The 26,062-nt window shown below is 43.1% G+C and overlaps 1 protein-coding gene across 2 annotated transcripts in view; it reads right to left on the minus strand.

Annotated features, from left to right (window-relative positions):
* IGLON5 (IgLON family member 5) overlaps positions 1-26,062 on the minus strand; it is a 99,900-nt gene that overhangs the window by 16,182 nt on the left and 57,656 nt on the right. The window contains exon 2 of one of the 2 annotated variants that reach the window (XM_087940015.1): positions 8,330-8,408. The exons of the other annotated variant lie outside the window; for it this stretch is intronic. Coding sequence (XP_087796141.1) covers positions 8,330-8,408 — 79 coding nt within the window. The remainder of the gene's footprint in view (positions 1-8,329; positions 8,409-26,062) is intronic. 2 annotated transcript variants of the gene reach the window in all.

The following is a 26,062-nucleotide window of genomic DNA, read 5'->3' on the forward strand; positions in this document are numbered from 1 at the left end:
GAAAGCCTTTGGGTGCCTCCATCAAACTCTTTGGAGTCCCAACACTCATGTTATTATCTGTTCTCTAATTTTATTAATGATTTAAAAAAAACAAGGTAAAAACTAATGCTAATTAATGTAAAATGAGCAAAAGAAAAGAACACTTAAATATTGGAACACTGCTATCAGGTCACCCTTAGTCCTTCTTTTCATTAAACTAGACATTCCTGCAACTGTTCCTCATATGTTTTAGCCTCCAGTCCCCTAATCATCTTTCTTGCTCTTCTCTGCACTCTTTCTAGAGTCTCAACCAGTGGTGGGGTTCAGCCAGTTCGCACCAGTTCGGGAGAACTGGTTGTTCACTTCCTGAACAGTTTGGTGAACTGGTTGTTGGAAGAAATCTTTAGGGCAGAGAAGAGTGACAACAGTATAGAAAGATTAAAAAGTAGGTGACAACATCTTAACAATATAAAAAAGGAGATAACAATGTCCTACGTTTTGTGAACCTGCTGTGTTTACAAGGACTCCTTCAAATGCAACCTCTTTCAATCAGGCTTTCGATGCTTCCTCCCACCACCTCCATGTGACCCAACCCCCAACCACCTTGTGGCCTGGCTTCTCACCAGCCGGCTAGGCCCCTAATTTCTACAGACACACTGTCACTGCCCTGCTGCTCCGAGATGGAAGATTTAATTATTTAAATGTTTTTTCCTCTTGCTTGAAGGCAAAGGGCACTAAGTCATTCCGATTTCTTGGTCCCTGACAGCTGTCAGACACAGATTGGTCAAACACTCGTAAAGATAATAGGAAAAAAGCTTCAAGGAGAAAAGACGTTGAATTCGCCCCTTTTTCAATCAGGGCTGGCCCCAAATATGACCGAGGTGCTATTGTTGCTCTCTTGTGACACAGTGCAGCTCTAAAGTCAAGCGCTCAGTCCCGAAGTGTGCCTTGAAGAAAAAGAGGTTAGCGTCCTAGACCTTACAGGTTCAAACTTATCCATTTAGTGAAATCATGTAGTTCCTTCTTCTTCCTTTTTTTTTTTTTTAAAAAAAGAAAAGTTTTATCTCAAGGGAGGCCCTTGCTTTATTATCCACCTTGATTCTTTAGTCACCGTCAAGCCCCAAGGAAATCAGAAGATCCAGGTAGATCAGATGAATGCATAAATTTATCACATGCTAAAGCTGTCTACAAGAATCTGAACTACTAATGGTCAAAGTGAGTTGGCGAAGAGATAAGAGTCAAGGGAATTCAAGGTGGGCTGGACTTAGATCTCTTGTGGGTGTGAAGGGATTTGAGGCTGATAATATGTTTGACCTCTCCCTCAGTCTCAGTCTGGTCATCTCCCACAGTCATCCTTAAATACTACTACTTTGTGCTCAGTCTTGTAAACTTTTTAACTGTGGATCGTTATTAGTGGAATGTCCACACCAAGATTGGGGTGGACATTCCACCAATGTTTTTGGTTTAAAGCCAAGATATTCCTCTCCTTCCAGGTGTTTGTGCTGCTTTCTGCTCATTTTGAATCTGAATGTCTATTGAATCCCAAAATAGAGTAGAGTAGAGTAGAGTAGAGTAGAGTAGAATAGAATAGAATAGAATAGAATAGAATAGAATAGAATAGAATTCCTTATTGGCCAAATGTGATTGGACACACAAGGAATTTGTCTTGGTGCATTTACTCTCAGTGTACATAAAAGAAAAGAGTCAAGAGTCAGGAATCATAAGGTACAACACCTAGTAATAGTCATTGGGTACAATAAGCAATCAAATCATACTAGGAAACAGTCAATATAAGTCGTAAGGATACAAGCGACAAAGTTACAATCATACAGTCACAAGTGGGAGGGGATGGGTGATAAGGAGTGATGAGAAGATTAATAGTAATAATAATGCAGACTTTGTAATAGTTGAACAGTGTTGAGGGAATTATTTGTTTAGCAGAGTGATGGCATTCAGGAAAAAACTGTTCTTGTGTCTAGTTGTTCTGGCGTGCAGTGCCCTATAGCGTCATTTTGAGGGTGGGAGTTGAAACAGTTTATGTCTGGGTTATGAGGAGTTTGTAAATATTTTCACAGCCCTCTTTTTGACTCATGCAGTATACAGGTCCTCGACTGAAGGCAGGTGGGTAGTAATTGTTTTTTTCTGCAGTCCTAATTATCCTCTGAAGACTGTGTCTGTCCTGTTGGGTTGCAGAACCATAGTGGGTTCTGTGTCCACAATATCTTCCTTGTTCCCGGAAATTTGAAAAGCATTCTCTTCGTGCCCTTTATCCAAATCACGAATGAAAATATTGAAGATGACTGGTCCTAGAAGCGAACCTCCTGGCACTCCTTTGATATCTCCAATTGATTCCCTCCCACATGTGATGAGTAACCACCAATGAGCACGTATGACATTTAGTAAGTTATAGCTCTACATAATTGTAATGCCACTCAAAACCCCACTTAATTATCTTGCTAAGAATGTCATGGGGTACTTTGTCAAATGCTTTACTGAAGTCATGATATATTATGTCCCCAACAACCCCACTATCTACTCAGGGAGATACTCAATCAAAAAACATTGAAAGACAGTTAATCTGTCAAGACTTGCTCTTGACAAATCCATGCTGCCTTCTGAAAATCACCACACTGTTTTCACAGTACTAATAGATAAACTGTGCTATGATCAGCTCTAGAACTCTCTCAGGTATTAATGCCAGGCTAGGTGACAGGTAGGTCGACAGGTATTTCCTTCTTCTAAGGATCTGGTCTTACCCTTTCTCGAAGATTTCTCTAACCTAGTGGATACAGCAGTGTTTTTCAACCTCAGCAACTTTAAGCTGCGTGGACTTCAACTCCCAGAATTCCTCATGCTGGCTGGAGAATTCTAGGAATTGAGGTCCACGCAGCTTAAAGTTGTTGAGGTTGAGGGTTGGGATATAGAGGGTTGACCAGACCCATAGCAAATTCATTTACATGTCTCCTAAAGTACCAAGAAAGGGGGCTGTGAGAGAGTCATAATTTCTCCTAACCCAACTCCTCTGCTCAACCAACCCTGGCACACCATTTACCTTCTAACTCCTGACCAAGGGCAAAAAGGGTAGAAGCTTAGTTGCCATAGGTGAGCTGATGGGTTAAAGGGGAGAATCCGAGTCAGAGGCTGTGGCTGCCTCCTCATTCATTTTATTTAAAGTGATATGCTTTAATCTAGAGCAGTGCTTCCCAACCTTAGTCATTTTAAGATGTGTGGACTTCAATCCTGCTAGCTGAGGTATTCTGGGAGTTGAAGTCCACATAACTTATAATGGCTAAGGTTGTGAAATACAGAGTCAGGCAGACAAAAAGGCAACAAGCTATCATAGAAATTAGCCAGTTACCTTAATTGGCTGTGGCTTTGGCACTGACAAAAGGCAACTTAGCTTCTTCTCCTAGTACACAACTATGGAACTTGCGAGGACTTTGCTAAATATCAAGGCCAGTTGGGGAAAGAGGCTGGCCGGAATAGTCATTTTCATGATAGCATCATAGTGATTTTTCTATGGCCGAGGCTCTCCCAACTTGGCAACTTTTAAGTCTTGTGGACTTCAACTCCCAGAATTCACCAGCCAGAATGGCTGGCTGAGGAATTCTGGGAGTTGAAGTTCCACAAGTCATAAAGTTGCCAAGTTAGGAGACCCGTGATCTATGCAGTGATCTATGCAGTACTCGGTACACTGTGCTGACACACAGGAATGATGGATTAAACTAGGGTGGGCAACATACACACACACCCCTCGGCCTCTTTTGATAGTCCTCGCACTACTGGCATCTACAGTCCTCATCCATTTTCAACAGCAGGATGATCTGAAATCTAACTGAGCCAAGCAAGTCTTCCCTGGGAAATGTGATTAAGGACTCCCACCTGTCTTCGGGTGTGTGTGTGTGTGTGTGTGTGTGTGTTATTAATAGAATATTGAAAGCCCCTGATGTAAAATGTCCCCCTTTTTCCATTCCTACAAACTCAAGACTTCATCTCCCCCTCCTTCTTTTATTCTGCAAAATAAAAAAAAAAAAGTAGGTCAGAGAAGTCTTGGGAAGTAGGTCAGAGTCTCCACGGATTCAGGCTGGGGAATCCAGTGCAGTGCAGGGTGCTCAAGGGGACAGTGGGGGAGGGGGAGAGGAAAAGGGGGGGAAGAGGAGGAGGGGGGGGGAAAAAACAGACAATGAAAAAAATGGCAAGAGACGGGATGTTGGCATGCTGACTCACAGCTTCCAGTGTGGGTGGAAGTGGCATAACTGCCTTGCAGAAGAGATATCTGGAGGCACTACGTAAAGTACTACACAGTGTATAAAACACAGTAGAGAAATCCTGCCCCCTTAAAGAATGGGTGGTGTTGGGAGACTCCGCTGCACCTGAGGTCAAGATATTAAGGTGACATGTGTATCATTCTCCTTTGAAAGCTTAAAAGGAGGTGGAGTGTGTAGACCATGTTTCTCAAACTTGGTGACTTTAGGGTGGGTGGACTTCCAATCCCAGCACAGATGGCTGGGGATTTCTGGGAGTTGACATCCACCCGTCTTAAAGCTGTTGAGTTTGAGAAGCACTGGGATTATTCTGAGGAACACCAAGAGAGGAGGAGGAGGAGGAGGAGGAGGAGGAGGAGGAGGAGGAGGAGGAGGAGGAGGAGACGACTGGTCTGGCTATTTGTATCTCCATGACTTTGATGCAAATCCAGAGAACAAAGAGCTTTGCTAGGAATTGGCACCTTATCATTGTTCATCAGCTCATCTCAAGAAGCACACAAGGAATGGTGGATGACAACAGGGGCTGTGCCACATGAGGTGGGAGGGAGGGAGGGAGGGAAGAAGGAAAGGAAAGGAAAGGAAAGGAAAGGAAGGAAGGAAGGAAGGAAGGAAGGAAGGAAGGAAGGAAGGAAGGAAGGAGAAGAGAAAAAGAAAGAAAGAAAGAAAGAAAAAAGAAAGAAAGAAAGAAAGAAAGAAAGAAAGAAAGAAAGAAAGAAAGAAAGAAAGAAAGAAAGAAAACCCAATGGAGAAAGAACCAAGCATTTATTGTTTAGGGCTGAACAGAATGGGAAATCGGGGGTTTTCTGTGTTGAAATAATGACGGGTCTGATCCATTAGAAAGAGGGGAGAAAAGGACACCACACACCATGGAGATATTGATTGATGAAATTAACAGATTTTGCTGAGATGAATAACTTCTTTGATTAGAGAAAATAAATCTACATTTATTGGTGACTGGAAACCCCTGATGGACATTTTGCATACTTTTTTTTTTTTAATCAACATAGGATTTATGGAACGGATGACAGATAGGACAAATTACCAAAAAATTGAGAGAATCATGACGTAACTTTGGAGAGAAGAATTAACTATTATTGTACATTACTGATGGGAAGGATTTCAGAAGTCACTTTTTTCTATCTTTTTTCCTTCTTTCCTTGGAGCAACAGAGTTGGACAGACCATGCATTAATGTCAAGTCCTCATTCAGAGCCCACACTCCACTGCCTTGTATTGCCCGTACTTATATACACCTTAGATCCAATTTCTGGAGAAATTAACCATCTTCCTAGTTGCTATTGAATTCACCCAGAGACCCTCGTATTCTAAGTAAGGATCCATTTTGTGGATCCTCCTCTGATAATGCCAAGCTATAAGACAGTGTGTTTCCCAACCTTGGGAACTTTAAGATGTGTGGACTTCAACTCCCAGAATTCCCCAGGCAGCCAGGGGAATTCTGGGACTTGAAGCCCACACATCTTAAAAAGTTTCCAATGTTGGGAAACATGGCTCTAAGCGGAAGTTTCTCACACCATATCAAACTATAAACCAACCACATCACGGCTTGGCAGCATGTACAAATGGGGGTTGGTGGGGGAAACAACGAAGAACAGAAAACAGAAAGGGGGTTGCAGACTAAATGGATAACTTAAAAGCTCCGCTAAGCATCATATAATAGTGACGCTCATGCGGGCTGAGGGAATTGCATTTCCCCAGACACGGGAAATGGTCTCCTTCTGAAAGAATGCGAGAGTATTAAAATCAAGGCCAGGTAAATTTATGTTGCTCTTGACAGAGTTATTAGCCATTTTGTAAGTCATTGCTGGCTGCTATTAATGCAATATAGGTAGGTAATCGTGCATTTGGCCACAGAGCTATCTTTTATTTAAACCGAGGAAAGATGCTGGGCTGAAACTCAGGTGGGAGAGAAAGGCTAAATCAGAAAACAGAAACTGGGGGCGTAAAAATATGCTAGGTTCAGACCAGTAGTAGGATTCAAAAAATTTTACTAACAATTCTGTGGGCTTGGTGGGAATAATGTTGCTTGATGGGCATGGCAGGGGAAGGATACTGCAAAATCCCATTCCCACCCCACCCCAGTAACCTGTTTTCCAGCTCCGTTCTCCTGTGCAGGGGAACCAAAGGAGACCCAGCCGATCAGCTGGGACTCAATGGGAGGCAGAGAAGAGATGGGGCGGGGTCAGTCAGAGGTGGGATTGGCCGGTTCTCCAAACTACTCAAAATTTCCACTACTGGTTCTCCAGAACTGGTCAGAACCTGCTGAATACCACCGCTGATTCAGACTCTCCAACCCACAGAAAAGAGCAAGATAATGGGGTTAAAGAGAAGGCCCACACGGATAGTCTTCAGCTTACAACAGTTCATTTTAGGACCGTTCAAAGTTACAATGGCACTGGGGGGAAAAATGACTTATGGCCGTTTTTCACACCTACGACCACTGCACTCCAGGGTCACGTGATCCAAATTTGGACTCCTAACTCAGGACGGGGTCATGCGTGCGAGCTTCTGACAAGCAAACTCCATGGGGAAGTCAGATTTGCTTAGCAGCTGTGCTACTCGCTTAAGTGCGGCGATTCACTTAACGGTCGTAAAACGGGGCAAATTTCACTTCACAACGGCCTTGCTTAGCAACAGGGCTCAGTTGTGGTCATAAGTCGAGGACTCCCTGCAGGGGTAGGATTCAAATTTTTTTAACAGCTGGTTCTGTGGGCGTGGCTTAGGTGGTGGGCGTGGCTTGGTGGTCATGTGACTGGGTGGACATGGCTTGGTGGTCATGTTATTGGCTGGGCGTGGCCAACTCAATATCACTCACATTGAGGCACACATCTCCTCGCCTGGCCTCTCATGACTGTGGGAATGCTGCAACAGTCATAAGTGTGAAAAATGGTCATAAGTCACTTTTTTCAGTGCCACTATAACTTTGAATGGTCACTCACTCCACACAAGCAAAGTACCAGCAAAGGAGGGGGAAAAAAAACTCCAGAGAAGTTCCAGAGACAGGAAGTCCAGTCCTGCCAAGAATGTAATAAGGGTTAACAGAGAGGCACTTTCTGTAAGCAACACCAGAATGTTTCCTTCCTGCCTTCCTTACAGGATTAGGCCAGGAATTTCTTCTAACAACCGATTCTCTGAACTGCTTAGAATGTTAACAACCGGTTCTAGCGAATAGGTGCGAACTGGTAGAATCCCACCCCTGACTCCCTGTGTGTATCATGTCACAGAAGATGCATGATAGCCCTGGGCTTTTAGTTTGTTCATCCAGGATTAAAAATAACCTCTTCGCATCCTCAGCGGTTTGCAAATAATTGGAAATAATCCCTTTAATTGGGATTGTCAGTATCATCCCACTGATTTGGGATGAGACTGATAAACACTGATTAGAGTTAAGACTCTAGAAAAAGTGCAGAGAAGAGCAACCAGGATGACGAGGGGACTGGAGGCTAAAACATATGAAGAACGGTTGCAGGAACTGGACATGGCTAGTCTAGTGAAGAGAAGGACCAGGGGAGACAGGATAGCAGTCTTCCAATATTTGAGGGGCTGCCACAGAGAGGAAGGGGTCAAGCTATTTTCCAAAGCACCTGAAGGCCAGACAAGGAATAATGGGTAGAAGCTGATCAAGGAGAGATTCAACTTGGAAATAAAGAGAAATTTTCTGACAGTGAGAACAATCAACCAAGGGAACAGAAGTTGCCTTCCAAAGTTGTGGGAGCTTCATCACTTGAGACTTTCAAGGAGAGATTGGACTGCCAGTTGTCAAAAATGGGGTAGGGTCTTCTGCTTCGGCTTGGGCTAGATGACCTACAAGGTCCCTTCCAACTCTGTTAATCTAATGTCAGCCTGTGATGTAGTCTTCCAATGGTGCAGGGAATCAGGGTTGAGGACTTGACAAAGTCAAGTAAATTTCAAATTCTGGGTGCAGTTCACACACGCAAAAGTTTACAGACTCCAAAGCCTCCACTTAATTAACCAACCAGGAAAACCTCTCTGCAAAATGCCAGCAGGGAAAAATCTCAGGCTCACGCCCTACCCCGTGAGATTTCCATGTCGCAGGCCGAAGCTCACCTTAGCGTTGCATTGTCCCCTTGGCAAACTGTGTAATTGTCAGCTGGCTGATTGAAATCTGCACCTCGAACCAGCAGCCCTAGGCAGGCAAAGAAAACAAAATAAGAAGACAGCATGAACATTGGGCTGTGAAGAACTGAGCCCCCACTCCCCCCCCCCCCGAGAACCGATGGGTTTGAAAAATATAATTTTCATGGGAGGTGAAACTATGCAAGCTTGGGTAGTTACACATAAATGGGTAAGGTTGCAATAGTCTATCTGGGAGGTGACCAAGCCATGAAGGGTCATGAGTAGACCCTCCTGGTTCAAGAATGGGTACAAATGGTGCATAACACGAAGTTTTGCAGAAGCTTTCCTATGGTAGCTATGGGATGCCATGGAGAATTTGCCACGGCCAACTCATCATGGGACAATTTGCTGTGTGACAAAAGTTACGCTAATATCAAAGTAGTAGTGGAATACAATCTGAGCCATGGTGGCGCAGTGGTTAGAATGCAGTACTGCAGGCTACTTCTGCTCGCTGCCAGCTGCCTGCAGTTTGGCAGTTCAAATCCCACCAGGCTCAAGGTTGACTCAGCCTTCCATCCTTTCCAAAGTGGGTAAAATGAGGACCCAGATTGTTGGGGGCAAGAGGCTGACTTTGTAAACCACTTAGAGAGGGCTGTAAAAACACTGTGAAGCAGGATATAAGTCTAAGTGCTATTGCTATTAAAGAAAGGATACCAAAGGAGGGATGAAATGAAATGTGAGTGACAAACGTTAAAACATTTGTAAAGATGATTTTAAATAATTAAATTGAATTGTTGAATTGTCTCACAGCGAGTTGTCTCACAGTAAATTGGCCGTGCTGAGTTGGCCACGAACAATTGGCCACGCCAAGTTGACTATGGCAAGTTGGCTGTGGCAGGTTGGCTGCGGTGAGTTGTCCCATTCTAGCTAGCCACAACTGTCATCTGCTCTTTGAGCAGGAATCACAAGTCAAAAAGGACCCCCAGACTGTATAAAGCAGAGGTGGTATTCAGCAGGTTCTGACCAGTTCTTGGAGAACCAGTAGTGGACATTTTGAGTAGTTTGGAAAACTGGAAAATACCACCTCTGACTGGCCCCGCCCCCATCTATACTCTGCCTCCCTAGTCCCGGCTGATTGGCTGGATCTTCTTTGGTTGCCCTGCACAGGAGAACGGAACTGGAAAGCAGGCTAGTGGGGTGGGGAGGGAATGGGGATTTTGCAGTACTCTTCCCCTGCCACGCCCATCATGCCACACCAAGCCCACCGAGCCACAGCCACAGGACTGGTAGTAAACATTTTTGAATCCCACCACTGCTATAATGGGTCTGTTTGTCATGGTCCCTGAAGCGGAAGACCCCAAAAATGAAAGCCACTCAGCCTTGCCAAGATTCAATTGCCTCCCACCCAGGCCTCCACAACTTCCAGGCACTGGGCCACGTGGGGACTGCCCCACTCTTTTGCTTAATTTGCCGGGGGTAGAAAGATATAATTGGGCACCATCGATGTACTGATGATATTGCGCCCTATGGCAATGGAGGATCTCACCCCGTGGCTTCATATCGATGTTAAAATTTGATGCCTGAACATTTTTATTTTTCCTCTTCTTTTTGCATTTTCATACATCTTTATCTGAAACGCTTAACCTTGTAGGAATTTCACCTGAAAGCTGCAGACGTTTGCACATATTCTTCCTTAAAATATGCATTTAGAGTGGCACACTATTCCAGAATATACATATCTCAGATAGGAGTGTAACAAGTAATACACCACCCACCCCCACACGCGCATAGGCACAAACACACACACACACACACACACAAACCTGATCCTAAAAATAAGCATGTTTAGCTCGGAATATATTGCCAAAATTAAACGTAAGCCAAGCTCTCATTTTCATGTTAACTCCTGGAAGTGCAAATTCAGGTTAATTTATAAAGAAACATGATCAAAATAATGCTACCCAGAATCTCTCTTTCTTTTTTTTCTGTCAGAGACTAATTAGATACCTCTTGAAAAGTGCAGGTCAAGCTTGGCTAATGCTTAAATGAGAGAGTTCTAGATAATCTCAGGGCAGGGCTGTGGGATAAACTGGGAAGTGAAAGAGAGGAAAAAGAAAAACATACTCTGAGGGAAAGCTGTGCAAAAACATTTGCATATGGCTGCTAAATTTTTTTTTGCAGGGATATGTTTATGAAGTCAACCACAAATGAAGCATTCTTTTTATTAGAAAGAATGAAAGGTACAGGTATCTTTTATATCAGGAGTGGGGAATTGTGGCCTTTTTATGGACTTCTACTCCCATAATTCCTGAAGTCCACAAGTCCTAAATGGGCCATAGTTCCCCATCATGTTGTATATGATATGAAGCAGCAGGTGAAGCTAGGCAGAATCACATCTGATGCCTGTACAATCAGCACAAAAACGGCATCAAAAAAGCACAACAAAGAATGTTCTTTCTGCGCCAACTCAGAAAGCTCAAACTGCCCAAGGAGCTGCTGATACGCTTCTACAGAGGAATTATTGAATCTATCATCTGCACCTCTATAGCTGTCTGGTTTGGTTCTGCAACCCAACAGGACAGACACAGACTTCAGAGGATTATTAGAACTGCAGAAAAAAACAATTGCTACCAAACTGCCTTCAATTGAGGACCTGTATCCTGCACAAGCCAAAAAAAGGGTTGTGAAAATATTTACAGACCCCTCACATCCCGGACATAAACTGTTTCAACTCCTACCCTCAAAACAATGCTATAGAGAACTGTACACTAGAACAACTAGATACATGGACAGTTTTTTCCCCAAACACCATCACTCTGCTAAACAAATAATTCCCTCAACACTGTCCAACTATTTAAAAGTCTGCACTACTATTACTATTAATCTTCTCATCACTCCTTATCACCCAGCTCCTTCCACTTGTGACTGTATGATTGTAACTTTGTCACTTGTATCCTTACGATGTTTATTGACTGTTTCCTAGTATAATTTCATTGCTTATTGTACCCTATGACTATTATTAAGTGTTGTACCTTAAGATTCTTGACTCTTGATGAATGTATCTTTTCTTTTATGTACACTGAGAGCATATGCACCAAGACAAATTCCTTGTGTGTCCAATGACATTTGGCCAATAAAGAACTCCTATTCTATTCTATTCTATTCTGTTCTGTTCTGTTCTGTTCCGTTCCGTTCCATTCCATTCCATTCTATCCTATTCTAATGATTGCATGGGTCAAGCCAAACCAAGATTCTAATTCAATTTTTTTCAAAGCAGAGATACTACCAGAATTTCTGTTGTTAAAGGAGGTGGTTTGTAAGTGAGCCATGATTTTGTAAGGGTTTTTTTTTGCCACAGACGTTAAATGAAAGAGTTGATTTAAGCAGATCCTCCATTGATTTACTTGTTGGAAGCCAACTGGGAAAGTCACAAATGGGGATCATATGACCCTAAATCCTTGCAACCATTGTAAATACAGGCTGGTGGCCAAGTGTCCGAAGGTTGATCATGTAATCTTGGGGATGCTATGATTGTAAGTATGAGGGCAGAATGTAAGTCCATTTTTTCATTGCCATTGTAACTTTCAACAATCTCCAAACAAGTGGTTGTAAGGCAAGGCCTATCTGTATGTGGATTTAGGATATATGGACTTCAACGTCCAGAACATATTTGGACTTTAACTCCCATAATTCTGCAGCCAGCTGGCTGGGGAATTCTGGAAGTTGAACTTCACATATCTTAAAAGTCACCGAGGTTGAGAAAGACTACAGTGGTATCTTGGTACTCAATGTTAATTGGTTCTGGGAGGCGTGATGAGTATTAAAAATGATGAGCACCAAACAAAATTTTCCCATAAATTTTCCCATAAATTTTCCCATAAATTTTCAGAAGAAGAAGAAGAAGGAGAGGAGGAGGAGGAGGAGGAGGAGGAGGAGGAGGAGAAGGAGAAGGAGAAGAAGAAGAAGAAGAAGAAGAAGAAGAAGAAGAAGAAGAAGAAGAAGAAGAAGAAGAAGAAGAAGAAGAAGAAGAAGAAGAAGAAGAAGAAGAAGAAGAAGAAGAAGAAGAAGAAGAAGAAGAAGAAGAAGAAGAAGAAGAAGAAGAAGAAGAAGAAGAAGAAGAAGAAGAACTGCACTGCCTCTTCTGGAATGCACGGCTCAAGTGATTCAGCGGACGGTTGAATTTGTACAATGGTGAGGAAAATTTATTCTGCAGAGATTCAAAAATACTTGTTTAGGATGATTACACCTTAGCTTAGACTTCCCATGCTCCTTTTCAAGGAAAGATGCCTCTTAGTGGCAAAGATATTAAACTGTCAGCTTTCCTTTGTCTCTGATAATCCTGCAGTAACATTGTGGGAGGGGAGGTTTTCTAGAGGGGTAGGTTGGAGGGGTATTTTTCCCGTAATAGGTAAAGCACACGATTGATGGTGGGGTGGGGTGTCTTAAAAAAAAAAGCAAAGAATCACCTTTCCCAAAATAATATTTGTCCATCAAAGTTCAGCAACACATTTGTAATACAAACGGAATAACAGACTTGGAAGTCCTCTAGGCTGCTGGGAGCAACAGAAATGGTCACCTGAGGATTGCTGTCATGCTAACTGCCCAGGCTTTCTCTAATTTTAGAACCCAGAATCCTCAGCCAATTTTGTAATTGGACGGGAGAATATTGTTCGCTATGGGCTGGTTTTGTCCCAAACTGGAAATAATTAAAAATGCAGTCAGGTGACTAAAGGACGCTGCAAATGGTCGTACATGGAGGAAGAGTGGTGGTCGGAACTCCAGAACCAGCTTTTAAATATGACCAAGGAGGCCCATCGTAACTTTCAATGGCCGCTAAATGACCAGTCGTAAGTGGAGAACTACATGTGTACTAAATTTCTGTATAACCCCATCCAGGATTGCTGTTCATACAGAGTTCAGTGGTGCTTCCTTGGAAAACGAAACTGCAGCCAAACAAGAAGTGGCTAAGGCTCCGAACTAAAATTTCAGTTCTGAAACAATCAACTTTTCAAACATCCGTTTTCTTTCTGCTCAAATAAATTCCTGTCTTTTCTTTTTCTTTTTTCCAACGGAAGCAGTCCTGTGAGAGTAGGAATTCAAAGCCCACTAAAACTACAAAACATTCTTCATTTTCAACGCTGTCAGCATACATTTCCCTTTCCTATTGATTTTCTTTTGGGGAGGGGTGTTCTTATTCTCCCCCCTGGTGTTTCCTTATTTTTTTTTAAAAAAAAAGTGCCTTCTTTTTCCCTTGACCTCTGACTTCAATCACTAGGACAATCTTTCCAGGCAGCAAAATCCCTGAAGGATTGAGGCACTGCCTCAATTCACCGGGTGATTCTAATTGTCTTTTCATTCTGCACATTAAGCCTGATTATTGTATTAATCCATTTTCTGGATTTGCACAATAATAATAATAAAAAAGTCCTGCTTTGCAAAACACTCTACAACAGCTAGACACAAGAACAGTTTTCCACTGAAAGCCATCACTCCGCTAAACAAATAATCCCCTCAACACTGTGCAACTATTTACTAAGTCTGCATTACTATTACTATTAATCCTTCCATCCTTCCTTTCACCCATCTCCTCCCACTTATGACTGTATGACTGTAACTTTGTTGCTTGTATTCTAATGATTTTTACTGACTGTTTCCTAGTATGATTTGATTGCTTATTGTACCCTATGACTATTATTAAGTGTTGTAACTTATGATTCTTGACTCATGATGAATGTATTCTATTCTTTTATGTACACTGAGAGCATCTGCACCAAGACAAATTCCTTGTGTGTCTAATCACACTTGACCAATAAAGAATTCTATTCTATTCCATTCCATTCCATCCCATTCCATTTTCTATTCTATTCTGATTTCTATTCTATTCTATTCTATTCTATTTTCTATTCTATTCTATTTTCTATTCTATTCTAATTTCTATTCTATTCTCTATTCTATCCTATTCTAAATCCCACGCAGAAACACAAAAATCCACATTAATGCTAACTTAGCTTCCCAAGTTGCGTTGAAACCATTGCCTTTAAAACTTACATCAAACCTACAACGGAAACTGAATGGCAATTTCTCCCTTTGTTGTCTACTCCCAGGAAATTTCCTACTTGTAACAATCCTTGTCAGTTGACCTAAGATTAAAAGAAATAAACCAACAGATCAATCTAGGAAACGTTGCTAAGCAGGAGTGGATATTCTCCTTCGTTCCCATCATCGTCCATCCTCAAAGTGATCTGAACTAGACGTGAAATGGTATGATCTGCTGTGCTTGAGTGTGCCTGGGTAATTCAAGGATGGTGAGCGGGCCAGGTGACCTTGGTCGTTCTTAAATCTAGCCACCAATCAGCAGGAAAGTGTGTGTGCATGAGTGTGCTTCTGTGTGACAGAGAGAGAAAAGAGAAAGGGATGGTTGAGGAGGGGGAAACCAGCCGAGGTCTTACCGGTGAAATGGATGATTAAGATTCTGTGGAGCTGACGGATGGAGCTGGCCACCAGCTGAAGAGGCAGAAGGTTTGTTTACATGCAAAACCAGGAAAGATGATGAGCTATGGGCAGAGATCGGTCACCAGGCTCACAATCCTAGCCAGCGCTTCTTCCAAAATTTGGGTAGCGCCCATCTTTATTTGATACACAATGATATCTCATCGCTCCTTAGAACTCTGAACTTTGCAATTTTAAAATTTGTGTCCCAAAGGTGCTTTTTTTTCCAGGAGGCAACTGGACTTTCTTGTTTTTTTCTTTAAAGACTTCTTGTTTTTATTTTGCTTCTCATCCAAGAAGCTTCTTCAGCTCTGACAGGATGTTGGAGAATGGAAGGATTTATATTCCTTTCATACAGCTGGTCATTTGCCATCCTTTTAGAAGGTCCAGGTGCTTCAACGACCCTTTAAAAGAATGCAAATGACCAGCTGTCTGCAAGGAATGTAAATCCTTCCATTCCCCACTATCCTGCCAGAGCTGAAGCAAAACGTCTTTGGATGAGAAGCAAAACGTCTTTAAAGCAAAAAACAAGGAAGTCCAGCTGCCTCCTGAAAAAAAAGCACCTTTGGGACAACCATGACCTGGATGAATGAGAATCTCTAGAGACCTTAAGATTTGTGGACTTCAACTCCCAGAATTCCCCAGGTAGTGTGGCTGTCTGAGGAATTCTGGGAGTTGGAGTCCACAAGTCTTAAAGTTGCCAAGGATGTAGTTCTCTGTACACTGCGTTGACAGAATATGGATTAAATCAGGGTGGGCAACGTATGTCCCCCAATCCTTTTTATAGTCCCTGCACTTTTATAATCTATTGGCATCTACTGTCCTCATTCAAGTTGCTGAGTTTGGAGACCCCTGCTCTAGAAGCTCCAGATGTACTCCTTTGTCCAATTTTGACCCACAAGAACAAGCCTGTGGTTTGGGGTCAACTTGGGTCTCCATGGTCAACACATTGACTCTTACAATCCTATGGGCTCCTACACTGCCTGTAAGACGGACTGAAAAGGCCAATCTGCAAAGTCCTGATTCCTTTCCTGTCAGTAGTAGATAGCAGGGGTGGGCCTCAAAAATTTTAGCAACCAATTCTCTGCCTGGTTGCTGGTGGGTGTGGCCTAGTCGGCCTACTGCACCGTGGCAGGGAGGCCGTTTTCACCCTCCCCAGCCTCCTCGAGCCTCTGGGAGGGCAAAAACAGCCTCCCCGGGCTTTGGAGGCTCTCTGAAAGCCAGAAATGGGCCCATTTCTGGCCTTTTGGAACCTCCAGGAGGACCGCTTTTCGCCCTCTCTGGCCTCCAGAGGCTTTTCTCAAGCCTTTGGGAGGGCGAAAATGGCCTCCCCAAGCTCCAGAGGCCCTCTTCTGGAGCCTCCAGGAGGCCCATTTTTCACACACGCCCCCAGTGTCTGCATGGGCCCTGCACTTACCTGGCATTTAAAATGGGCCACGCAGGGACTCCTGGGAGGGGAGGGGCAGGTTGGGTGGGGGCAGCCGGGGGTGGGATTTACCGGTTTACTAAACCGGCTATTAAAAAGGATAAAATTAGCTACCGGTTCATTTGAACCGGGGTGAACCGGTAGCAGCCCACCCCTGGTAGAGAGTAGGGGCTGAGCCTAACTCCATAAATTGGGAATTACAAATGATCTCAGAAAGTGGCTATATCTTTAAGATATGTATATATTTATATATCCTGCTGACTTTAATGTCTGGACAGATTCATACTGACACAGGCAGACTCTCTGGCTGCCAAGCTCCAAGCTGTTTAAAGCATTGTAACTGATTCTATTTTATTTCTTTAACTGTGATAGTCTTGTTATCATTATCTGAAGCTAAGAAGTTCCTCAACTCCACCTTCTGTACCGACTGGTGCTGCTGTGAAGAACCACAAGCTGGAAATGTGACTCAGCAGTGACCAGCGAGGAGCAGAGACGGTGCCAAAGTTGTATAATTAGTTGGCTGGGCCCGTATGGACATTTTCCATTCACAACACTCACATGGAGAGGTCCTGTTTTTCTCTCTGGCTCACATCACCGCAGTTCCCTTTCCTTATTCTAGGTGCTCTCTGAATGCCACAAAGTCTAGAGGTTGGGGACAATGGGAAATGTAGTTTTCCTTATGGGGATTTGTAAGGAAACCAGGAGCCTACCAGTTGAGGCCCCCAGTCTCCTTTCTGCCTGGAAAATGAGCCACCATTAGTGAGTCAAGATTGGAGTTTTAGATTTAGTTTAACTCTTGAGATGGATGGATGGATGGATATATAGATAGGATGGATAGAGAGGTATGGATAGACATTCTCTATATCTAGATCTGTCTACACACACACACACACACACACACACACACATAGAGACACCTCATCTCACCAAGTCAGTCCTTCACATTAGCCTGCAAAACCAAACATCACCCTGTTTGGTTTGTTGTCGTTGTTTTTAAGAGTTAATGGCCACTTCTAGAACTACCATTACTTGATGGCCAAAATCTAGGTTCTTACTAGATACCAGCAAAGAATTAAGAGCTTTGCTTATCTCTTTAAAGCTATCTGGTGGTCTTCCAGAGCTTGTCGTCCACCTCACCCTCTGGTCACCACAGAGGCCTCCCCCTTCTCTTTCTCTCTCTTTTTCTATCTCCCTCCCTCCTTCCCTCTCTCTTTTTCTCTCTATCCCTCCCCCTCTTTCTCTCTTTTTCTCTCCCTCCCTCTCTCTTTCTCTCTCTTTTTCTTTCCCTCCCTTCTTCTCTCTTTCTCTTTCTCTCTCTTTCTCTATCTCCCTCCTTCCTTCCCTCTCTCTCTTTCTCTCTTTTTCTCTCCCTCCCTCTCTCTTTCTTTTTCCCTCCCTCCTTCCCTGCCACCCTCCCTCCCTCTCTGTTTCTCTCCCTCCCTCTCTCTTTCTCTCTTTTTCTCTTCCTCCCTCCCTCCCTCTTTCTCTCCCCCCACCCTCTCTCTCCCCGATTCTTCCCTAGTGCCCCATCTGAGCTTTTACTTTATGACAGAAATGTCTAACACCAACTCTGAATGTCTAAGTTTGAAAAGGAAAGTGATAAGCTGATGCCTACATCTTAGGAAGCGCTATGTCCCAACAAGGGACGAAAGCTTACCCCTAAGGACTCTCTCTCTCTCTCTCTCTGCACCCTTTCCCCCTCTCTGCATCCCATCTCCCTGCCTTCTTCTCCCACCAGCCTGTCAAGATCATTCCTTTCTACCTGAAGGAGTCGGGAAGGTCAAAGATGGGGAGCTGGGAATTCATGCCTCAGAGCACAAGGCTCCTTTCCACCAATCACTGTCAGCCATTCCCATCATCTCCCCTCTGCCAGGCTCAACACCTTCACAGTTATTTTGGATCTCTGAGCCGGGCGTTTAGCACATGAAGCACAAAACACCCCTTCGCCAGAAGGCGGACTAATCAGCTTTCTCCCAAATACTTCTTTTAACCTGCCAGGAAAGGTTTGACCTTCGCATCTTGATCTCTCTCCTTCTTTCTCTGAACCCGGGGCTATATTTTCAAACCTAGCCATGTTTGAAAAGAGCCATCTGACTGTTGGAATACTCCTGAGGAAGAGAAAGCAGGTGCACTTTTATGTTAACAAAAAAGAAAAAATGAACCTCAGAATTAATTAGTTTTTATACAAAGTGTAAGTGTGCAAAACGGCTTGCTGCATTGCATCTTACAGCTTGCATTAAATGGGAAGCGTGCTTTCTCTCCAGCTTACGATAGATCCACTAAATAGTTCTTTTTCTTGCACTATTCTGAGTAGTCTACATCTGGACAAAATCTCCAAAAAGTTTGTTTCATTTCTCACCTCAACATACAGCTCTCCTAATCCTTAACTCAGCCCATCTTTCAGGTTATAACAACCCATTTTGGGGGTATGTACCTATGTATAGTTGATCCTCAACTTACAACAGTTCGTTGAGCAAGCGTTCTAAGTTACAACGGCACTGAAAAATGCCATTGTGACCATTTTTCACACTTATGACTGTTGCAGCATCCTCATGGTCACAACAATCATAATTCAGATGATTCAGACTCATATTTACAATGGTTGCAGTGTCCCAGGGTCATAGGATTGCCCTCTGCAACCTTCCAATAAGCAAAGTCAACTGGGAAGCCAAATTCATTTTAACAACTGTGTCACTAACTAAAGAACTGCAGTGCATCACTTAACAACTGTGGCAAGAAAGGTCATAAAATGGAGCAAAATTCACTTAACAAAAGTCTCACTTAGCAACAGAAATGTTGGGCTCTCAAGTGGGTAAGTAAGGGGGGAAATTTTGGAATTATTAATATTAAGATGCCAAATATGACAGATAAAAGCATAAGAACGTAGTGAACATAGAATAGGAAATAAAGAATTTTAAGGTATTATATAAAGAAGATAAGAGTATAATTAAAGAAAAATAGAACAAGTTATATGAATTAAAATTGGATAAACTAAAAGTAAAAAATATAAGAATAGTTTTGAAAATTTATAGAAAATGGAAAATGTAATGATAAGAAATTGAAGAAATGTGAGATAGATGTGTAATTATGGTCATATTTGTATGGAAATGTAAAAACCTGGAAACACACTGATTACTAAAAGTGATGTAAAAGATTAAAAATAAAAAACTTTTGGGGGGGGAAAATAAATAAATTTTGGGCTCAATTGTGGTGATAAGTTGAGAACTACCTTAGTTAGTTAGTTACTTAGTTAGGAGAACCCCCAAATCCCACTCCTGGCTGGGCCCCCCCTCCCACCCCGTCCCCTCAAGGCCCGTTTTAGATGCAGGTAAGTTCAGGACACGCACGGAGCCTCAGGGAGGGCAAAAAACGGGCCTCCCGGAAGTTAGGGAAGACCAGAAATAGGCCTGTTTCTGGCTTCCATAGAGCCTCTGGAGCCCAGAGAGGCTGTTTTTGCCCTCACGGAGGCTCAAGGAAAGCCTCCGGAGCTCGGGAAGGGCAAAAATGCCCCCCCACCCCACCCCGGCCATGGTGCAGGAGGCCGACTAGGCCACACCCATCATGGCCACGCCCACCCAGCAACCAGGCAGAGAACCCTTTGCTAAAATTTTTGAAGCCCACTCCTGCTTAAGTACCCCCCTCTCTCCATTCCTCCCCTCTCCCCTCATTTCCATAGCCTGGAAAAGCCAAGGTTCGCTCCAAAAGGCAGAACAAGACAAAAGGTTGCGAAGCTTTGTTTTCCCGTTCAAGTATTTTGAAACCAAAATGTTTTGGACAGCCTGGTTTCAGCAACGGGAGCCTCAAGTCCTGACAGGACGATGAGTTGAAGCAGCTTTCCTCAGCTTGGTACCATCCAAATGCATTAGAACTTCAGTCCTCAGAAATCTTAAGTCGATGTGAGTAAGATATCCAGGAGACGCGGAGCTGCTGAAGGGTGAATGAAGGAAGCATGCTGGGGAAATGGCATTTTACAATGATTTTTAAAAATCTATCCTAAATGCAATGCGCTTCTGCTTCTGAAGCCTTAGGGAGCTAAATTCAGAGTCCATTTTGAAAGTTAAGCATTGACTCAGGAATAAGTCCAAGAAAAATCCCAAGAAACCTTTTATGGAAATTTGCTAAAAGAAGAAGAAGAAAAAAAAGTGCACTGACGATTTTTTGCATTTTATTATGGAAAATATGGGAATTGAGTAAGGGGTTTGAAGAGATTTCTGGAAGAATTAAGAGGAAAGGAAATGATGGGTTTGTTAATATCCATTGAAGAGAACAGATTCCTTTCTTTGCTTTACAGATCTGCAAAGATCATAAAGGTTAAGACTGGTCATAAAATTATTGGTTTCATCACCTGCAAATGGTCACGAAATGAGGCAGTCACTAAACAAGGACTACCTGTGCTCTGGAACATCTTTCCTTCAGGGTTATGGGTAGGCCTGTCCCAGCTAACAAGACAATTAAGAATTGTTTTGTTTTCCCTTTAACCCAACTCATGGATTGACTGTTTATGTCTGTCCTGTATTGTGATTTGAGTATTATAATCTCTTGGTTTTATAATGTTTGGCTTATTTTTGGACACTGCCCTGAGAACTTCACAGTCGGGATTGGGTGGGTTATAAATACAGTTAGTAAATAAACCAGTTTCCAATTGCCTCCGTTTACACAACATAACGCTGGTTGCTTTTGTGCAGTTTGCTTCACTTAGTCCATGACTTAATCTGTTTCCTGGGTTTTATAACTGCACAGTATCTTCAGTGGTGGGATTCAAAAAATTTTACTGCCGGTTCTGTGGGTGTGGCAAAGGAAAGATACTGTAAAATCTCCAGTCAGAGGTGGTATTTGCTGGTTCTCCAAACTACTCAAAATTTCCGCTACCAGTTCTCCAGAACTGATCAGAACCTGCTGAATACCACCTCTGAGTATCTTCCATAAATTCACCAAACAGGCCAAACCTGTACGACACTCTGCCATTACTACTATTACCATTATCACGAAAAGTTAAATCAACAAAGTTTTGCCTGTTGGGTGAATGCATTGGTTAAGATTCTAATGGATTGGTTCTGTGTCAGGACATGGTCTGAATTCATGCCACAAACTAAGATGAAAATACGGTTTAGCTAGAATTTTCTTTTAGGCGTGATATTTCTAGTCCACCTTTCTTTAGTCCAAACAAATAAATATTAAGGCAAGCAACCATGCTTTAACTCTGTTAAAGAAAGAAGCTTGATTTGCAGTTGACTTAGCCTGGTTTATACACTTGGATTGATGGAAGGAAGAGAACGTAGGACATGCTGAGCCAGAGATGGTATTCAGCACGTTCTGACTCTGGAGAACCGGTACCGGAAATTTTGAGCAGTTCAGAGAACCAGCAAAGTGCGAGGGTCCCTATGGTCCTGAGCTATGCACCCAGAGGTGGTATTCAGCAGGTTCTGACCGGAAATTTTGAGTAGTTAGGAGAACCATCAAATACCACTTGTGGCTGGCCCCACCCCCATCTATTCTCTACCTCCCACTGAGTCCCAGCTGATCAGCTGGGTCTTCTTTGGTTGCCCTGCACAGGAGAATGGAGCTGGAAAGCAGCTAAGTGGGGTGGGGAGGGAATGCGATTTTATATTATCCTTCCCCTAGTAGTGGGGAGGGAATGGGGATTTTACAGTATCCTTCCCCTGCCACACCCACCAAGCCACGCCCACAGAGTAAAAAAAAATAGAATCCCACCACTGAACCGCACTGCACAATTTCAATCAAGATCCCATGCAAATCTGGTGCAATTTAAACTGAGAAACGGCTAGATGTCCAGTGCAATGAGACTGAAAAAAGGAAATGCTGGACTGGTGACAAGCACATATGTAAGTAGGTATTATATGCCTTCCATGAGACAGCTAGAGTACCCGGTTTTTCCCTAGCTAGCCTCCACATCAGCGCCAAATCCCTTTCTCCACACCAAATGCTGCATTTCCGCCATCTTCCAGTTCACTGGCTTCAGCTAATTAGAATGATTAATGGTGGCTGGGAATTATGCAAATTGGAGTGAGGTGAACTGGAGAGGCATCAGGAAGAGGGTGACATGGCAGGGCAAGGAAGCTGAGCTGGGAAGATTTGCTTGAAGGTGCTGAGAGGAAGGACCTAAGGATGGTTTGCTTTGAAGGGCTGAAAACAAAAAGGATCGGTGGGAGGATTTTAGAAGCTCATCCAGGTTTCCTGGTGAGGAAGATGGTCACAGAGGAACCTTCTCCAAGGGCCAACACACTAATTCTGAAGCCAGACTAAGGAAAAAGGATGCCTGTGTCTTTTCCAGGAACATGCCACATTTGAACAAATTATCCACATGCTGTCCCAAAGGTGCTTTTTCAAGAGGCAACTGGACTTTCTGGTTTTTCTTCTCATCCAAGAAGCTTCTTCAGAGCTGCAGAAACTTCTTGGATGAGAAGCGAAACCTCTTCAAAGAAAAACCAGAGTCCAGTTGCCTCTTGAGAAAGCACCTTTGGGACAAACATGACCGAGTTGGATGACTGAGAATCACCACAGATTTCCACACACTGGTTTGATGGTCCAGTTCATAAGAGAGAATTTGTCACAGGTTGTAATGTGCATGTTCCTTCCAGTGCAGTGCACATACAACCCAGGAGACCTGAAACCGGGGGTCTGCAAAACACAGCTATGTTCACAAGCACATGCACATTCCCATGTTCTAACATCGGCAAGTGTCTTCGAACAATGATTCTCGCTCAACATTTTAACATGACTGTGGAATGTTTAGCCTGCTGTGCAAAAGAGCCAACATTTCTTTTTAAAAGGGCATTTTTGTAGGAGCCTTGACACTTCCTCTGGGTAAAATTTCCTTTCATGTGGAATAATCTTTCCCCATCCAATCTCCAGATGTGCTAAGTTATCTAATAATCTTTCAGTATTTCCAGCCAGGGGGAATTCTTGGCTTGTAGGCCAAACCAACTGGAGAATTGGAAGCAAGATTCTGTGAAGGAATTATAAAATCTGTTCAATAGGCCTGCCCACTGAATTGAGTGAAGTTAGCAAGCATCTTCATAAATTCCCCAAAATCTTCTCCAGAACATATGGAAAATACCTAGGAACATCTCGGTAGAATCAGAAAGAAAATAAGGATAGTTTCAGACTATGTATGGAGATTCTCAGTCATCCAGGTCACGGTTGTCTCAAAGATGCTTTTTCAAAAGGGAACTGGATTTTTTTTTATTTCTTGAAGCTTTTGCTTCTCATTCAAGAAGCTTCTTCAGTTCTCCCAGACTAGAATTTTGAAAAAAACAAAAAAACACTAGGGTAGAACAGAAAAATGTGATATTTGGTATTTGGACATGGTGACTCAGTGGCTAAGACGAGGAGCTGGTCGATCAGAAAGGTCGGCGGTTTGGTGGTTCGAATCCCTAGCACCACATAACGGAGTGAGCTCCCATTACTTGTCCCAGCTTCTGCCAACCTAGCAATTCGAAAGCATGTAAAAAAATGCAAGTAGAAAAATAGGGACCACTTTGGTGGGAAGGTAACAGCATTCTGTGTGCCTTCGACGTTTAGTCATGCCAGCCACATGACCACGGAGACGTCTTCAGACAGCGTTGGTTCTTCAGCTTTGTAATGGAGATGAGCACCGCCGCTCTAGAGCTGGAAATAACTAGCATGTGTGTGCGAGGGGAACTTCTACCTTTACCTTATTTGGTGAAGGGGAAGGACATATCCTACAGGAGGGAGGGGAATTGCAAATAATATAAAAACAAGTTTGAACCCACAGATCTAGCTACCTTGTTTATTTCTCTCTCTCTCTCTCTCTCTCACACACACACACACAACCTGAGATTCACATCAAATGAAAATTCTGAATAGGCAGATAAAATATCTGGCAGCTGGCAATTTTTGTTCTCCTTCCATTAATCTTCTTGACTGCAGTGGAATTAAAGCTTTTCTCATTTCCCCAAAGAGCAAACACGATAATTGGGACATTATCACCGTGATAATGATGATGATGATGATGATGATGATGATTTAATTGAACTATCGCCTTCCTTTCTCTCTGCCTTTTTTTTTTCCTTTAAAAACTTCCCCCCTCAAATTTCATCCCTTTTCTGAAGCTCTGAGATGCCTCTCCGGATATCATTCAGCATTATCCTCCACTCTATGGAGACAGGAGAGCATCGAAACACACCCTCCTCATTTACCTTTTAATGTTATCTCTGACCTTGACCCAGATTACATCAAAACCTATAAATGTATCCTGACAGGTGGGTTCGATGCTTCCCGGCTTCGATGTTTTAAGTTTCTTGGGGCAGAACCCAATTTTCAGCTTCTGCTTCTGTAAAGCGGTACATTTATTGGCATCGTGGTATTATAATAAATTATGTGGTGTTGCACGCAGCCACTTATGCATTCCAAATGAAAGGTGATGGGAGGGTTGAAATAAATGTCACCACTAGAGAAATACTGATACCCAAGGTTTTCTCTCTCTCTCCCCCTTTGTATCTCTCACACACATTCACACACACATGGGTGCATCCCCCATTCACAATGGCTTAAGCCTGATAAATCCCTAACTTTGAGCCACCCCTCCTCCTTAAAACTGCAGTAATCCTACAAAGAAACCATAAGAAGCAAAATCTCCTGGCAAGCTTTCATAAATTGCCTCTTCCTTCTCATCACCTTTCACACAAAAATCGCATTGGGCACCTCCTTCCATTCCATGGTGCCGTTAGAGAAACTGAGGCAGAAGGCTGGGTTTAGGCTTCAAATTGAGATAATTATGCCTTAGAAAGAAAGGAAAGAAGGAAAAAAGGAAGGAAGGAAAGGAAGGAAAGGAAGGAAGGAAGGAAGGAAGGAAGGAAGGAAGGAAGGAAGGAAGGAAAAGAAAGAAGGAAAGAAAGAAGGAAGAAAAGAAAGAAAAGAAAAGAAAGAGAAGAAAAAAAGACACCTTCCTGAATCAAATCTGGGGAGGGTGTTTGTGTATTTTTTGTTCACTGCAGTAAGGATTTGTCCTTAATATGTTCATAAATCCCACAATGGTGTTTCTGGGTGCCTGTAAAGGGAGGAGCTAATTTGAAGCTAGAATGGGAACTGAAAACTATGCTGGGTTGTTTTATGATAAAGTTGCTAGTTCGGCATAGAAAGGAGAATGTTGACAATTGCAGCTTCCCCCATGACACTAAGTGGGGGGAAGATACCGTACAAGTAGTTCTCGACTTACGACCACAATGGAGCCTGGGATTTCCATTATATGTCATGACGATCAAAAGTTGAGCCTCCGCTCCTGTGACTGTAAAGCCACAGTCATTAAGTGAATGCCACAATTATTAAGTCAACCCATTGCAAGCAACGGGTGTTTTGTGCTACGAATTGCAATCTTGCAGCCGCATACGAGGACCAGTTGCTAAGCCTGCAAATATGATCACATGACTAGGGGGGAGAAATTGGACTCTGAATCCAAGTCATAAAAACTTGAGGAGGAGGGTTTCCAGCCAGGAGTGGGATTTGGGGGTTCTCGAAAATGCATAGAACCTTATCTAGGGGCTCCCCTGAACCCCTGCGAGCCCCCAACAGCCCCATCTCTGCCTGTACTTTTTATTTCGGTGGTCTCAGCCACATTTACTCAGGGAGGATCTTTAGATTAATTCCTCCAAACCAAAACCACACAGTCCCGTCAAAATGATTATACTCCAAAATGTTTCATTAGAGATTCCTTTTCATTCTTTCTCACCCAGAGGAGTTCTGGAAATAAATTATGCAAACAAGTCCAGACTCCATCTTTCTCCGTGTCCATTAGCAGGATCAGTCCTTGAAATCCAAACAGGAAGGGG

This window comes from Pseudonaja textilis, chromosome 10 (assembly GCF_049901715.1).
Source record: "Pseudonaja textilis isolate UNSWEBS1 chromosome 10, rPseTex1.2, whole genome shotgun sequence".
Taxonomy (NCBI): Eukaryota; Metazoa; Chordata; class Lepidosauria; order Squamata; family Elapidae; genus Pseudonaja; species Pseudonaja textilis.